Below are 14,633 nucleotides of genomic sequence, written 5' to 3'. Positions count from 1 at the left end.
AGAATGTAGCCCTCTGTTTCTTTATCACGTATGCAAGGCACTAGTGGCAGGCTCACTGTGCCTGAGCAAGCAAAGGAAAAGAGATGTTGCTGGAACTTGTTATTGCAAGCAAATTCTTGGAATGTAACTGAAGGAAGAAAACCACAAGGTTAGTTGAAGATGATAAGCTGAGTAACAGCCTGACTAAATTCCTTATCTATAGCTGCTTAAATGGACCATGCAGCACTATAACTTGCGTGAAACCTGTTTGATCAGGGCAATCAGCCTAGCAGCGAGACACTCTGTTGAATTTTTCTCTCAAGCAATATATTGCTTTTCAATAAAGTGGTCTTTGACAGATCTTTGAACCCTAAAATAAGTCTGAAGACTGTTTCTCTTCCCCACCCCCACATGAAGACTCTTGATTAGATAATGCCCATGGCCTCTATAATAGCAAAGGTTCCACACAACATCCTTTATTCTTAAAACTTTTGTTATTGTGGTTGCTTCTAACAATTTTTAAGAAAATAATCTACCAACATTGACTGCTTTTCTGTCATTCCAAATGAGAGCTTTACAAGGTTTACTTAAATTGGGAAAACAAGAAAGGCAATTCCTTCCCCATCTTCAGTGCTCCATCACCTAGAACAGTTTGTGCTTTAATATTTTCCTTATAGGATGTATATTTTTGAGCACATCAGCCACAACAAGAGGTGAATGGGATTTACCCTTGTAAGATCTATGCCCATTCATAGAATAGTGGAGTTGGAAGGGCTATGAGTGTGATCTAGCCCACCCCCACCCCCCGCAATGCAGGGATCTATTGCCCAACATGAGGCTTGAACTCATGGCTCTGAGATTAAGAGTCTTATGCTCTACTGACTGAGCAAAGAACACAGACAATTTGAACAGTTGGGACCAGGTCTTGAGCTACTGGGATGTTAAAAAGGGGGACTCACTTTGCCTAAAGACTACAACTGGAGGTTGGCTTTGACATCTGAGAAATATAGCTTTGGACCCAAGCTACAGGTTTGGATCTGAAAAACATAGACTGGAACAAAAATAACTATTGGTGCCATTCTGCAAACACTTTGTTGACATAGCACTACGAGGAAGGTTCTAGAGCAGTTCCCAAGAAGTTGCAGAACATCATTCATCGATGGGCAAGCCTACTGTGGGACTATAGTGGCTGAAAGATGTGGCCGATTCTTCTTTCTATTTTGCTATGCCTGCCACAAGCTGTTGTAGTGGAAGGGTCTGAGGATCAAGTCCATTGAGAGATTGGCAGGGCTTTGGATCTGAAAAATGCCTTTTTGTGAATAGAGGACTCTTTCCAGGAGTGGAAAGGCACCTTTGGAACAAACACTTAGTCGAGAAGGAAAGAAAAAAAAGAAGAAACACAATATCTTATCAGATGTTATAAATTAGTAGATGCACATTTTTCAGCCTAACTACACAGCAGGTTTACAAGACAGAGTGAACAAAATAACACAAACATATAAAGGAACTACTAATATGGCTACCAAAATATTTATTTTCATGTATTTGCAGCTTCACAAAAGTCTAATATATCCTCAGGAAAACTAACACTTCCTGCCTACTTACAAATCACTTTTGAATATTTAGGGGCTCCATTCCAGTTACTTTATTATGCCATAGGTGTGGAAGCAAAGAGTACGCAATTAGCTCTTTAATATTGATATAGTTTTAAAAGCTTTTTTACAAAAATATGTATTTAAAAGAAAAGTTGCTTCAGTCTCATCACAGTCTGGGATTTCACTGACCACAATGGAAATTACTTCTAGGTAGACATGCATAAGATTTCACTGTTAATTTGGCTGATGTATGATAATTGCAAAAATGATTATTCTTATTTTACAAAAATGTTACCTCTCAAGATACAGAGAACATCTGTCTATGAAAATACAAAGAAATAATCAAGACGACAAAAGGTGTACGTTAACCATGTTAGTAACATTTCGTACATATTCCAATTGCCCCCTTGGGTGAGGTTAAGGTAAGTGATACCTCACTGCAACATTAATTCTGAATCATTTGGCTACATTTCAGAAAAAAGTAATTAAAATTTAATATACAACCTCAAAGTTCATTCACAAGACTTCATTACATCTAATTTTTATTTTAATTCTTTTTGTTGCATGAAGGACTTGGGCAGCAGGCCACAGAATATTTTCCTACATTTCAGTATGAGACAGCTCAAGCAATAAAAATTGGGGGCATTTTGCCATTAAACGTGTCAATACTTTAGCAATGAGGTGGAATAGTGACCTTTTAATGATGTCCGGTTCTGAGGTTACCCAGAATAATTGTGTTCATATTTCCTTTTTGAACAAGATTATAAAAAATGGCCACTCAAATATAATAAAATAATGAACATATTTGCATTAAAATAATGAACTTTTGTGAATTCTTTTTTATGCTTCTTAAATTTTTGTGATGCAAATGTACATATCAACTGGCAGTGGTGATAAAATGCATGGATGTTTTCATCTATCTGCTGTGGAAGACCATGAGTGCTGATGTTCACACTTTATTTTGCAAACTTGTCATTAGCTGGTTTATGGAGAAAATACTACATTCTAGGAAAAGACTGATATTCAGCAGTGCCCCCTGTTGCCCTCCACATTAATTTACTGTAGGTATGGGGAATCAACGGCTCACCAGATTATTTGGACTCCAACTCCCATCAGCCCCAGCCAGCATGGCGGCCAGCAGTCTGGGATGAGTTGTAGTCCATCAACATCTGGAGGGCCACACATCCCCTGTCACTGACTTACTGCAGAGGAAACAGCAGCCTATTCACTCTAAGGACCAGAATGGGCTGTGTGTGTGTGTGTGTGTGTGTGTGTGTGTGTTTGAGAGAGAGAGAGAGAGATGCTTCCATTGCACCACTCCTTCACTTGTCCTTTAAGAAGAGGCCAGAGATAATGTGTTTGAAGGTATAGCAGTGCTGTGATGCAGTTTCGCTCCTCCGTTGTTCTCCATTCTGTCTCATTTTGGGTTTATTTTTTTGACTGGGCAGTAGAACAGATAATGTCATCACGACAAGATGAGAAGGTGACGAGGGAGAAGGAGGCCAGGTGGTTTGGAGAAAGTGTCGCGAACCCACCAGCTTTGGTGTTGTAAGGAGGAATTATCAGTTCAATGAGAAGATGGATTGTGGGTAAAACTTCTCTCCTTTCCTGTCTCTGAAGGTTTCTGTTAATGAAAGAGAAGGAACAAAATAATGTCTATGTGATGAATATCATTCTTGGCTCTTTACTTTGAACTAGAACGTGCACACTGGAAAAAATAAAGTATGAAGCAGAGCCTCTGCTTCTGAAGCAAAAACCCACATTACGCTTTGCACTGGAGTGGACAGTTCATTCTGCTGTTAGCTTATTTAGATAACTATAATTTTAGAGTTATGAAAATATATCCTGCAAAAAATAACCACTTGAGCCACAGCGACAACTTAATTGAAGGAGTTTGAGCAGATTCATCTCCTATTGACCTCACTCTTGGTAGAATATTTATGTCCCCTGCATAACCGTTCACTGTCTGAACCACATCTGCATATGCAAAAATATAAATAAATAAATAAAACCAGCACTTTCTCTTTCCTTTCCCTTTTTTTCCTGCCATGACCCTGAGTTGAAGGAAGACTAACACTCCAGGGATCACTTCCAAAAAATAAATAAATGCTTGGTTATTATACAAATGTCAGGGCAGTTGGCAGAACAGCACCCTAAAGGGAAAAATGAGAAGGCAAGGTTTTCAGGATGATTTATGGTCTGTGTCCTTTCTGAAGTGAGATAAAATGCCTAGGGAGATATGCATCCCACTTGCTGACCTTGCTGAGATATGTCAGAACAGCAACAGGCTCATGAAGCAAACTCTCAAATGGCAAAAGAGTAACTTATTTATGATTTTTGTCAACCTTCTTTAATACTAAACAATGGATAAGCAATGATATCGTCCTTGCTTACCAGCACAGGCTGGGGAGGTAGCTAAGGCTCCCCCCCCTCTCTTTCACACCCACCCACACCTATAAAGAAAAGTTATCTCCCACTTGAAACTTGGCTTCTCAATGTAACATCTGGTCAGTCTCTCCACAGCCTTGTGCAGGAATTCTGCTAGCAGAGAGTGACCTTTGGATCCCACTCAGGATCTGGAAACTCTATTACAGGATCTAATAAAAGGTAACACAATTGCAATGGTTTGTTTACTTGCATATTTTCTGATATGTTCTTCTGATATGCTTTTCAGCAGTTTATACAAGGCAGACAAAGCAGACAACCTCTGTGCAAATAAGTGAATGGACACTAAAAATAGAATCATACAAAAAAATAAAGGGGATTGTTGAATCTTCCAAGACATTGCATCTGTGACATTTCTTCCCCCCTTTAAACTGGGAATAAGAGGATAACATGGGTACTGATTACTAAACTTTTGAGTGTTTCTTAAGGCTTGAATAAGGATTATAAATGGTTCTCTCACTAACTAAAGTCATTATTTAGTACTGATGCTTTAATGTTTCAGAAACAAAGTACACATATTTTGTGATCTAGCTATTCCTGATATAATTAATTCTTACCTTGTTAACTAAAGTGTTTGCGCACCAGATCTTTCATCTGAAATTCCATCCTTTGTTCATTTTTTGCACACTTGATCTAGTCTAATATATTCATATTTATCATCACTACTTTCCCAGTCCATATGCATAGGATAACATTGTCCATAAGAGCATAATCACAGTTTCATTTCCGTTACTGTTGAATGACAGGGTCATTATCTCAATATAATGGGTTCACAGTAGGCTCCAAAATCATTGTTTTGATCCTGTACATTACCTTTCTCTTTCAAATAGTACAGTTAGTGATTACCATGCATTGCATTGCAAAAGTACTGTGCGTCATTAGGAAGGCAGCTTGAGTTGATATACTTGGGCCAAATGGAAATTATCTTTTTGAAGGACTCTTTCTAAACTACTTTTCTTTGGATATGGCTCCCCTTCCCAGTAGTAGGGCACACACATGGCATGCAAAACATACCCAGGACCAGATTCAGCATTCTCTGACCACCAGCACTAGCACTGTTGTGTTAGTGTAAGGACAAGAATAATGGTTGCATGATATGAAATCCAGTGCAACAGTTGCACGAGAGGAAGCTTGTTGTGCAACAGGTTGAGCAACAGGAAGCATTAGGGCTATAACAATCTCATATCAAGCAACTGTCCCAGTTTGAGCGGAACATCATGGATTTAAATAAGTCATCCTGCTCTCCGATTGGACTCCGGAATGTCCTGGGATCCATGTGTCCTCCCTTGGGCAGCTGCCGCTGAGGAGTGCAACTTTCTGTTCTTCTTCTTGCAATGAAAGAAGGTGGCCTCAGTGGTTGCTGGGAGAAGCTGGACTCTCCTCCAATCAGAGTGCATGGCGGGGAGCAGAGAAACATTGATGGGATGGGATGGTGGAGTGAGGAAGCGAGGACAGCCGTCTGCTTCACCTTGCCCAGCCCCAGCACTGCTGGAGTGCACAGAACACAAGGCCCTGGGGAACTGCGAGCTCAGCGAAAAAGTGGTGGCAGTGCACAGAAAAAGAGTGGGTCTTGTGGACAGCAGGGGCGTGAGTGGCCGCCACCACAGAGGGAACAGGAAGCAAAGGGGCTCAGGGTGCTCTCTGCCCTCAACTGTTCAACAGCGGCTCCCCCCCCCCCACCCCAGGCTGGCGCTGAGGAAGTTATGGCCTCCGCTGCCCCCTCATGTGCTAGAGCCCAGAGGAGGAGAGGCGCAGAATGGCCGCCATTTTTCCTCTTTGCCACTTCGACCTCTGGCTCAAGCCTGAGCCAGAATTGGCGTTATGACCTGGTAGCACTGGGCCAACACTGCTCCTTCTCTCCACTGCTTCCATCCCCAGCAATTTGACTTGCGCCCATGTCCCGGATCCAAAGCTGAAATGTTGGAAGGCATACGATCTGTTGTGCAACCCGCCACAAAAACTACACTGGCTTCCTGGACCTTTTCTTGCACAACTAATACACTACTAAGGGACTGTAACTTAGCTGAATTCCTTTCTCAGTTTCAATCCCTGGTATCTCCAGATAGGGCTGGGAGAAAATCCTGTCTAAAATCCTGGACAGCTGCTCATGATCAGTATAGACAGTACTCAGAAGGTGGGTCAATACTCTGACTTGCTCCTCAATAAGCCATCATGTTCTTGCAGCTCTTCATGGTTTTAAATAATGAAGAAGGTGCATGGCATTTTGCTAAAAAACACAATCAATATATTACTTATAAACAAGTGAGTTTTTAAAGATGATAGCCTATATAGTCTAATACTTTTTACTCCATGAAGTACTAAAATGTCCTGCACCACCACTATTGCATATCTTAAATGTACCAAGGTTGCTTTTACTGCTCAGTATACGTTTGGTAAAACTGACTACAGCGATGCACACTGTAATACCAGCTTAGACTCCATATGCTTGTTACCAGGGGAAAATGATGCTGAAGTTATTTTGGGCTGCAATATTTTTGGGCCATCTTAATTGCCTACCTTTGCTAAGCAATCGACACTCACTTGTGATTTGTTTGTTGGAAATACTTCTGCTTTCACCATCTGTACATTGCAGCAAATGATGAGGACCATAAGAATTCATTATGAAACCAAACAGTCTAGGGAAAATCTGTCAAAGTTACCTAATCACGTATGTGCAATGGTATCAAGCTGCTTTGCAGTGGAAGCTGCGGCATAGCTGGGGGTGGAGGAAAAGTTAATGACTGAACAAGGAACTTTGACAAACTTGTATATCTGCAACTTTTATTTAGTAAGCAAGTCATGCATTTTCGTGTGCGTGTGTATGTATATGTATATATGAAAACATTGAGGATGATTGTTAAAACAGAGAAAATTGAACAAGTTTTGGGGGTTAGCATGTGAGGCTGCAAATATTAGCCACTTCTCACATCTGCCCCATCTCCCTTGCCTTCTGTGACTTTCCATGCACATATAACCCTGTGGCAGATGCCTGACATATATAAGGTTCCCAAGATCTATCTCTGGCATTGTGGGTTACTGAATCTCAGGTAGTAATGCCATTGCCTGAGACTTCAGAGAACCACTGCTACTCAAAGGAGGTGGTACTGGGCTATTTGAATTGGCTTGAATATAAGGCAGTGCTACATGCACATCTATATCCCTTCATTCACACACTTCTTCATCCCTTATCACACACACACACACCCTTTATACACCCACCCTTAAAACTCTTGCACCTGACTGCTAGCAGGGTCCCCCGATACCCTCCAACATTTATTTGATGAAAATAGGGACATCCCATTCCATAACGATAATTTTTCTATTTATATTCCACACATCTTACTGGGTTGCCCCAACCACTCTGGGCAGCTTCCAACATATATAAAAACATAATAAAACACTAAACATTTTAAAAACTTCGCTATACAGGATTGCCTTCAGACGGCTTGGGGGTTGGATAGCTCCATACCCTCCAACATTTCTCCAATGAAAATAGGGGCATCCTAAGGAAAAGTGGGACATTCCAGATCAAATTAGAAACTGGGACGGCTTCTCTAAATCAGCGACATCCTGGGGCGCCGACTTGTAAAAAATATTGGGGGGGCCCATACCGGGGTCCTGCCCCGGGAAGTTTTCTAAGTTCCCCGCCGGGCGGGGCCGCTGCAGAAGGGTGAGTGGCGAGGGCGGGACGGGGCCGCGCGCTCCTTTCCTCGGCTGCCCTCGTCGCGCGCCTTGGCTCCCGCGGCCAGCGAGGGGAGCCCGGGCCACGCGCGGCTGCTGCTGCTGCCGCCGCCGCCTCTCCTGGGGGCGCCGCCTCCCCGGGCGGGAACACTGCGGGTGCGCGAGGGAGGAGGGCGGCCCCCGGGGGCTGGGAGAGCCGGGCTGCCGTGGCCGAGAGGGCTGCTCTGCCGGGCGCCGCTGAATATAACTAATAATTTTGTTAAATTATTGGGGGGCGGAGCCCCCCCAATAAAATTTTTGAGGGGGCTCGGGCCCCCTCAGGCCCCATGGAGTCGGCGCCTATGGCGACATCCCTGGAAAAAAGGGGCACTTGGAGGGTCTGTTCCCCTAGCTGCCTTATAATGCAAAGTTGTTTAGGAAGCCCAAGCCAAAGATTGCCTCTGGCCTCTACAGTAGCCCTTTGTGCATGAAATCTGATAATAATATTACTGCTGGAAATAATTTGATTGCTAACATGCCTACGTGCTTTCTCCAACTCAAAGGAGAAAACTCTGGCAGAGGGAGGAAGCGTAATAATGCAGCATTTATCGCACTGATGCTGTAAAATTATTACAGAGTGATGACAGTGGAGGCCTCATGGATGTGTAGTTTTTGTAAGTTATTAATGACCAGCTGTGTCTGCTTTAGCTGTGCTGTTTTATGGTCAAGCCAAACAATAGTTATAGAATCCTAAACAGGATTTTGTAAGCACAAGATAGTTCTTTTATAGAACACCTGTTTTATCCTGAAACAAGAGAGAGAGAGAGAGAGAGAGAGAGAGAGAGAGAGAGAGAGAGAGAGAGAGAAATGCAATGAAGGAGATTTTGGAGGTGGCTTGCTGAATTTTGCTAACTCAAGACACATTGGTTTTGGAAAGGGAAGAGCATCTGTTGGATTTTATTATATAATGAAAATGTTTATATTGCCATGACACAGTGAGATTTTTTTCCTGGCCTTTTACAGTCTAGTGTACAGAACATCCATCACTGCCAAGAACATGCCATTAGGTTTATTAGAATAAATTCAGCATTTAAAGGCTAGCACTTGGGTTTTATTGAGATAATCCACCAAAATCTCATCAAATGTGCCTCTGGAGACAAACGTAGTCACAACATCAACTTTCGTTTCAAAGGGCATGGCTAATTACGAGAGGATCATGCAAAGAGAAACTAAATCTTGAGGGATGTTGGATGTGTTATTAAATCCATCTTCATACATTATGAGCCACATGTTCAATCAACACAAATAAGGAGGGTGGTATCGTGGTGAAAAGCTCTGCTCTGCCCCGCCATCTATGACATTCATTGAACTATTAACCAAGGGCTGGCCCCTGCCCTTTGATCTATTAATATTTACAGTACAGCTGTATAGCTGCATACACAGCTTTGCTGAAGTCTTCAGTGAACAGGCGTAGATTGGGGTGGGGCAGAGTATTCATGGATTGAAAGCCACCCAGGGAACTTTAGTTGTTAGGTGGTATACACATATTTACAATAAAAAATTATACATATGGATCATAAGAAGGGCTGGTGCACAGCAGCTTCAACTGATTCTGTTCCTTCAGTCACCTATTGCATCTTTCTGACCCTTGAGAGAAGCAAAGACTGGAGCTTAGGAGCTACCCAACCATTGAAAATCTAGACTTTAAGTACTATTGGGAGCCAACTATTCCCTATGGAGCAGGAAGGGGTCTTTCTGGATGAATGGGTTTTATTCCTTTCTACATTTGTTTATTTCCCACAAGTTTCTCTCTGCTTATAATTCTGTTTATTTCACAGAGTTTGAATTTGAGAAGACATGACCCCAGTGAGAAATGGCTAACTGGTTATCTGAATGTTTCCTGAATCATGAGTTTACTTTCAGAGGAAGATACTATTGTTTATGTGAAACCCAATTCTTTCTTATGTGTGATAATTAAACTTTGCTGGTAACACAGAATTCGTGTGTTAGTCTTTATATTAAGTATTAGGAGGTCAGGGTATTTATGCATGCCTTTCAGGTCACATTATTTAAATAAAGACTAGTAGCAGAGTCAAGATAATTCATAATGGAGGTCTCTTTTTCTATCAAGTTATGCCAACCGCTCTGTTGCCATGACCAACAGCAATAAACCATGCCAAAAAATAAATAAATCCAAATTGACACAAACAATTACAACTGAAATACAGTGAAATATAGTAAGATTTTGATGCCTATATCAATGCACTTTTTTGTGTGAAAAAAGTGGAAGACATCCTTTCCAGTATGATTTGCCATATTTAGTTGAAATATATATGAGCCCTAAGAAACAAGGAAATTGTACCACACGCAGCCAGGATAAATATTCTAGATTACTCGATGGAATTTGCATACTGCTTCCAATAAAATGCTAGGCAAATCATTGGAAAAGCAATGAAGTCTCACCATGATTTAAAAGCCCTATTAGGAATTGACAACTGAAAATCTGGAATGAAATCTAATAATGGTAAATCATTTATAACAAGCACTAATATTCTACCATGCACATTTTTAATGGGGCTGCCACAGCATGTGTCCCCTTATGGCATCTTGCACAGCACAGGACCCATAACTAAACATTTCTGAGCACCCTGCATGTTCAGGGTGCAACTGAGCATGCATGCTAGTGGCGAAGTATATCACGATGCTGTTTTCAATGACAACTGATACAGGTCTGACTCTTTAATGAATTGTGTTGTTATTTATCCATTTTCTTTGTGCTCTTATCCTGGGATAGTCTCGAAATCTGATGAAATTACTAAGGCATGGTTCCTTGCAAAAAAGAAGCTTGCGATTGCCAGCAGATAGAAAGCAGTTTGAGGCTTAAGGGAGAGAGCATAATGGATGACTATAACTAATTCAGGTCTGCATCACTCAGGATGCCCAACCAGCAGATGGTTAGCAATCCCCATGATTTTGCAGTCCCAGGAAGGTGGTGTAGTGAAGTATTTGATAAACCACCATACATGGCTGATATGGCATATTGAGCTTAACAGGTCACAAGTGCAAGTTGCCATATTTCAAACAGTGAAAATCTGGACAGAAAAGTTGTTGAGCTCTCCCCCCCCCCATTGACCTTTAGCCGATTTCCACCCAGACACTGCAGCCGACTGCAGTATTCTGGATATGTCTGGGAAATTCCAGATGTATGGCAACCCTACACAAGTGATGCTGGCCTCACTGTAATGCAATACACTGGAGAAGTAAATTCCATAAATTGCACTCTGTTATGAGTATACCCTATATCTCATTTTGTGTGTGTGTGTGGAATGTGTGTGCCCTGTGCTTCATGTATTTCCTATTGAGGGAAAATGGTTCCAGAAACAAAAGCTCCCCTCCTTTTGGATGCTTTGAAGAATTGGAAAACAGAACAAAATACAATTTCCTCCAGATGGAGGATTTAAAGTGATGAGCAGCACAATCTACCTTAGTTGACTGATTCACAGTAACTAGCCCACTAGATTCCATACCATTTAGATTCCATACCAGTTAAGGCTATGCACACATAATACCCCCAAAACATGACATGATAGTGTCATTATTGCCTGCAGTATAAGCATTATTTCTTACGCTGTGATAAATTCTGTGCTCAATCAGGTCTTCCTGGTTTTGATAGCATTCAAAAACTGTGAGCCTGTTTGACTACAGATGTTACTGAGAAAGCAAAAGCAAAACAACACAGTGGACCAAAGACTATAATGATTCTATATTGCCATATCTCTGAAAAACTACCATGTATACACAGCTCAAAGTAAAGAAACTGCTTCTAGTGACTTTTAAATAACAACAACTACTCTTACATAAGGCCACTCAATTGCATTGTCCTTTGGATGGCTCACAAACACAAAATATTAACACACAATAACATAAAAGAATCATATAATAAAATAGCAACTTGTGACCAAAAGCTTTCCAGCAGAGAGCAGAAAAAAACCAGATAGCTTAAAAAAATAATAATACACAGCACATAAGCAATGGTTCAAAACAAAAATATCACAGGTTCTGTAAAAGACCTAGGAAGAAGAAAAAAGTCTTTAAAGTGTTTTTAAGAAACTGAAATTGATGTACTTTAATTTAATTTTATGTTTGATGTACCCCATGCTGGAATTGTTTGTCTGATGACAGATAAGTAAAGAATAAAAATATATAAAGAAATAAAGAAAATAAGGAAGGTGTTAGGTGAACCTATCAGGGGAGGGAATTCTACAAAGCCTCTCCTCCTCCAAGAGGGGAGGTGTTGTGGGTGGGATGCGATTTCTGCATCACACAGGGGGCGTTATGCCCCCTGCCCCACTCTCCTGGCTGGTGCACCATGCCCACAGGTAAGCGCCCAACCGGGTGGCTTGGAGGGGGTGTGGTTTGTTGTTTAAGGTACCGCTGCGCCAGCCATTCTGTCTCACTTTTCTCCTTCTCTACAACTGGGGTACCAGCACCAAGAAGGCTACTTCCCTGGTGCACAGCTGCCTCACTTCACATATTGAAGGCTCCTGGATTGGATATCCTGCAGATGATATCACGGTTTGGATAGGTATATGACAGAGAATGCCCTTACTTTTAAACAGGACTTGTGGGCTATCATGAATAGTAAAACCTTCCTGTGTTTTATTCCACATTATTGGGTTTATTTTTTGGAGGGATATAACAGCAAACCTGCAATGCATCTCATTAGCTGCAATTTTAACAAGTTTACAGTCACAGAAGCTTTTTTAAAAATGGCATTGTTAGTGGAGTCCCTAAGAAATAATAAAACATTTCCCAGCCAGATGGCTCAGTCACACTAAAGGAGTTGAGAGAATAAAGCTCTGCAAAGTGGAGCAATTAAGAGAACTGCCAACCGGCATGCTACCTATCCTGTTTGTGACCTCCCAAATCTCTGAGGTTATTGAGAGAATTTGCAAGAAGCTGTATCTAAATGGGACCGTCTTAAATCCTGCTTTTATTTATTTACTTATGCATTTGTGAATTTTATATTTAAATGGACACACACACACACCCTTGCAAATTTTAAACTAAAGCATCCTAGGAAAGATAGCTCAATCATATGGCTTCAGCAAAAGTCCTGCACAAATGGATCCTGGCCTCACAACATTTTTAAAGAAGCACAATTAAATATTTGAGCAGAAATAAGGATTCACGTCAAAAGCTGTGAAAGTGATTAATTTCCTAGACGTGCCTGCTGTGCATTCGGGCTTCATAATTTGTCAAGGAAAAGGACCATTAGGTGTGATTTATGAATTTAAAAAGAATTGTTCATTTCAGCTGCATCAGGTACAGAAACGTTGTTGTGAGGAATCTGCTAAACTGTCCTCATGTACGCACATAGGAATTTAACAATAAATGAAAGGTTAAAAGTTGGCAGTGTAAGCCCATGAAAGATTACCACGTCTGCCCCGCAGTAACCTTGTGGTGATTCATGAGATAGCCTGCACAGTTAAGATTTTGCTGTGAATCTAAGAGATATAAATGGTTAATATCTCTAAAACTTCAGTACTTTAGCATGGTAACACTTCATAGTACGGGGAGAGGAATGCTAATGGATCTGAAAAGGTAAAGATGCTCCATCCAACATGGGATGGAATAGATAACCTGTAGAAGGAAGATCAGTAGAAGAAGAATCTGTAGAGCCTTATCTTGAATGGATGGCACAACAGGGACATAACAAGGGTGCACAAGGCCCAGGAGTTTCTGAACAATGTGGGCATATTGCATATGAGTGTGGGCAGTAGGTTCTTAATAACGTTGGAGTGCTCCTGTGGTTCAGGCATATGTTGAATCCAGAAAGGTATCCACACATGAGAGATGTGCTAAGCAGAAATAATTGGTGATGTGCCAGGTTGACTGAAAATCATCAAAAATTCTCTGTTCTATTCCCAGAGATGGGTGATTCTTAGAATTGCATGCTTAATAAAGATCCTTGAGGCTATGAAGGGTCTGACTGAGAGAACTTTGAATCAAAAATGCTTTTCTATGTATATAAATATGAGAAAGGGGCAGTATTTTATCTGATGCTTATGTGGAAATACATGTCTTGGAGATCCAGGGCCAGAAATTACACAAGAGAGGATCATGGGCCAGAGGGAGAGGGAGCTTTCCTCAATGTTTCCATCTCACAAGGGAATTTATACTGGACCCATAAGGAAAGAAGAAAAAGCCCTGGAGAAGAATAGCTGCAGAAATTAATGGAATATGCAGAAATGGTGAAACTTACCGAAAGAATAAGAAATCATGATAACAAACTTTTTATTAAGAAATGAAAATGGTTTGTTGAATATTTAAAAATTGCAAACAGATCAAGAAATTAGCAGGACTACTGGAAAAACTCCCAGAAGTGCAAGCTGGATCTAGAAGAGGCAGAGGAACCAGAGACCAAATTGCAAACATGCGCTGGATTATGGAGAAAGCTAGAGAGTTCCAGAAAGACATCTACTTCTGCTTCATTGACTATGCAAAAGCCTTTGACTGTGTCGATCACAGCAAACTATGGCAAGTTCTTAAAGAAATGGGAGTGCCTGATCACCTCATCTGTCTCCTGAGAAATCTCTATGTGGGACAAGAAGCTACAGTTAGAACTGGATATGGAACAACTGATTGGTTCAAAATTGGGAAAGGAGTACGACAAGGCTGTATATTGTCCCCCTGCTTATTTAACTTATATGCAGAATTCATCATGCGAAAGGCTGGGCTGGATGAATCCCAAGCCGGAATTAAGATCGCCGGAAGAAATATCAACAACCTCAGATATGCAGATGACACAACCTTGATGGCAGAAAGTGAGGAGGAATTAAAGAACCTTTTAATGAGGGTGAAAGAGGAGAGCGCAAAATATGGTCTGAAGCTCAACATCAAAAAAACGAAGATCATGGCCACTGGTCCCATCACCTCCTGGCAAATAGAAGG

At 41.2% G+C, this 14,633-nt stretch overlaps 1 protein-coding gene across 2 annotated transcripts in view; it reads right to left on the bottom strand.

Moving 5' to 3' along the window:
• Nucleotides 1-1,493: 1,493 nt before the first annotated feature.
• Nucleotides 1,494-14,633, bottom strand: part of CCDC102B (coiled-coil domain containing 102B) — an 88,790-nt gene continuing 75,650 nt past the window's right edge. For both annotated transcript variants that reach the window (XM_028737443.2, XM_028737444.2), the window contains one exon: nucleotides 1,494-3,198. In XM_028737443.2, coding sequence (XP_028593276.2) covers nucleotides 3,142-3,198 — 57 coding nt within the window. In that variant the 3' untranslated portion in view covers nucleotides 1,494-3,141. The remainder of the gene's footprint in view (nucleotides 3,199-14,633) is intronic.

This window comes from Podarcis muralis, chromosome 8, assembly GCF_964188315.1.
Source record: "Podarcis muralis chromosome 8, rPodMur119.hap1.1, whole genome shotgun sequence".
Lineage (NCBI taxonomy): Eukaryota > Metazoa > Chordata > Lepidosauria > Squamata > Lacertidae > Podarcis > Podarcis muralis.
Note: the sequence above shows the minus strand (reverse complement) of the source record. Positions and strands in the feature narration are given on the sequence as shown.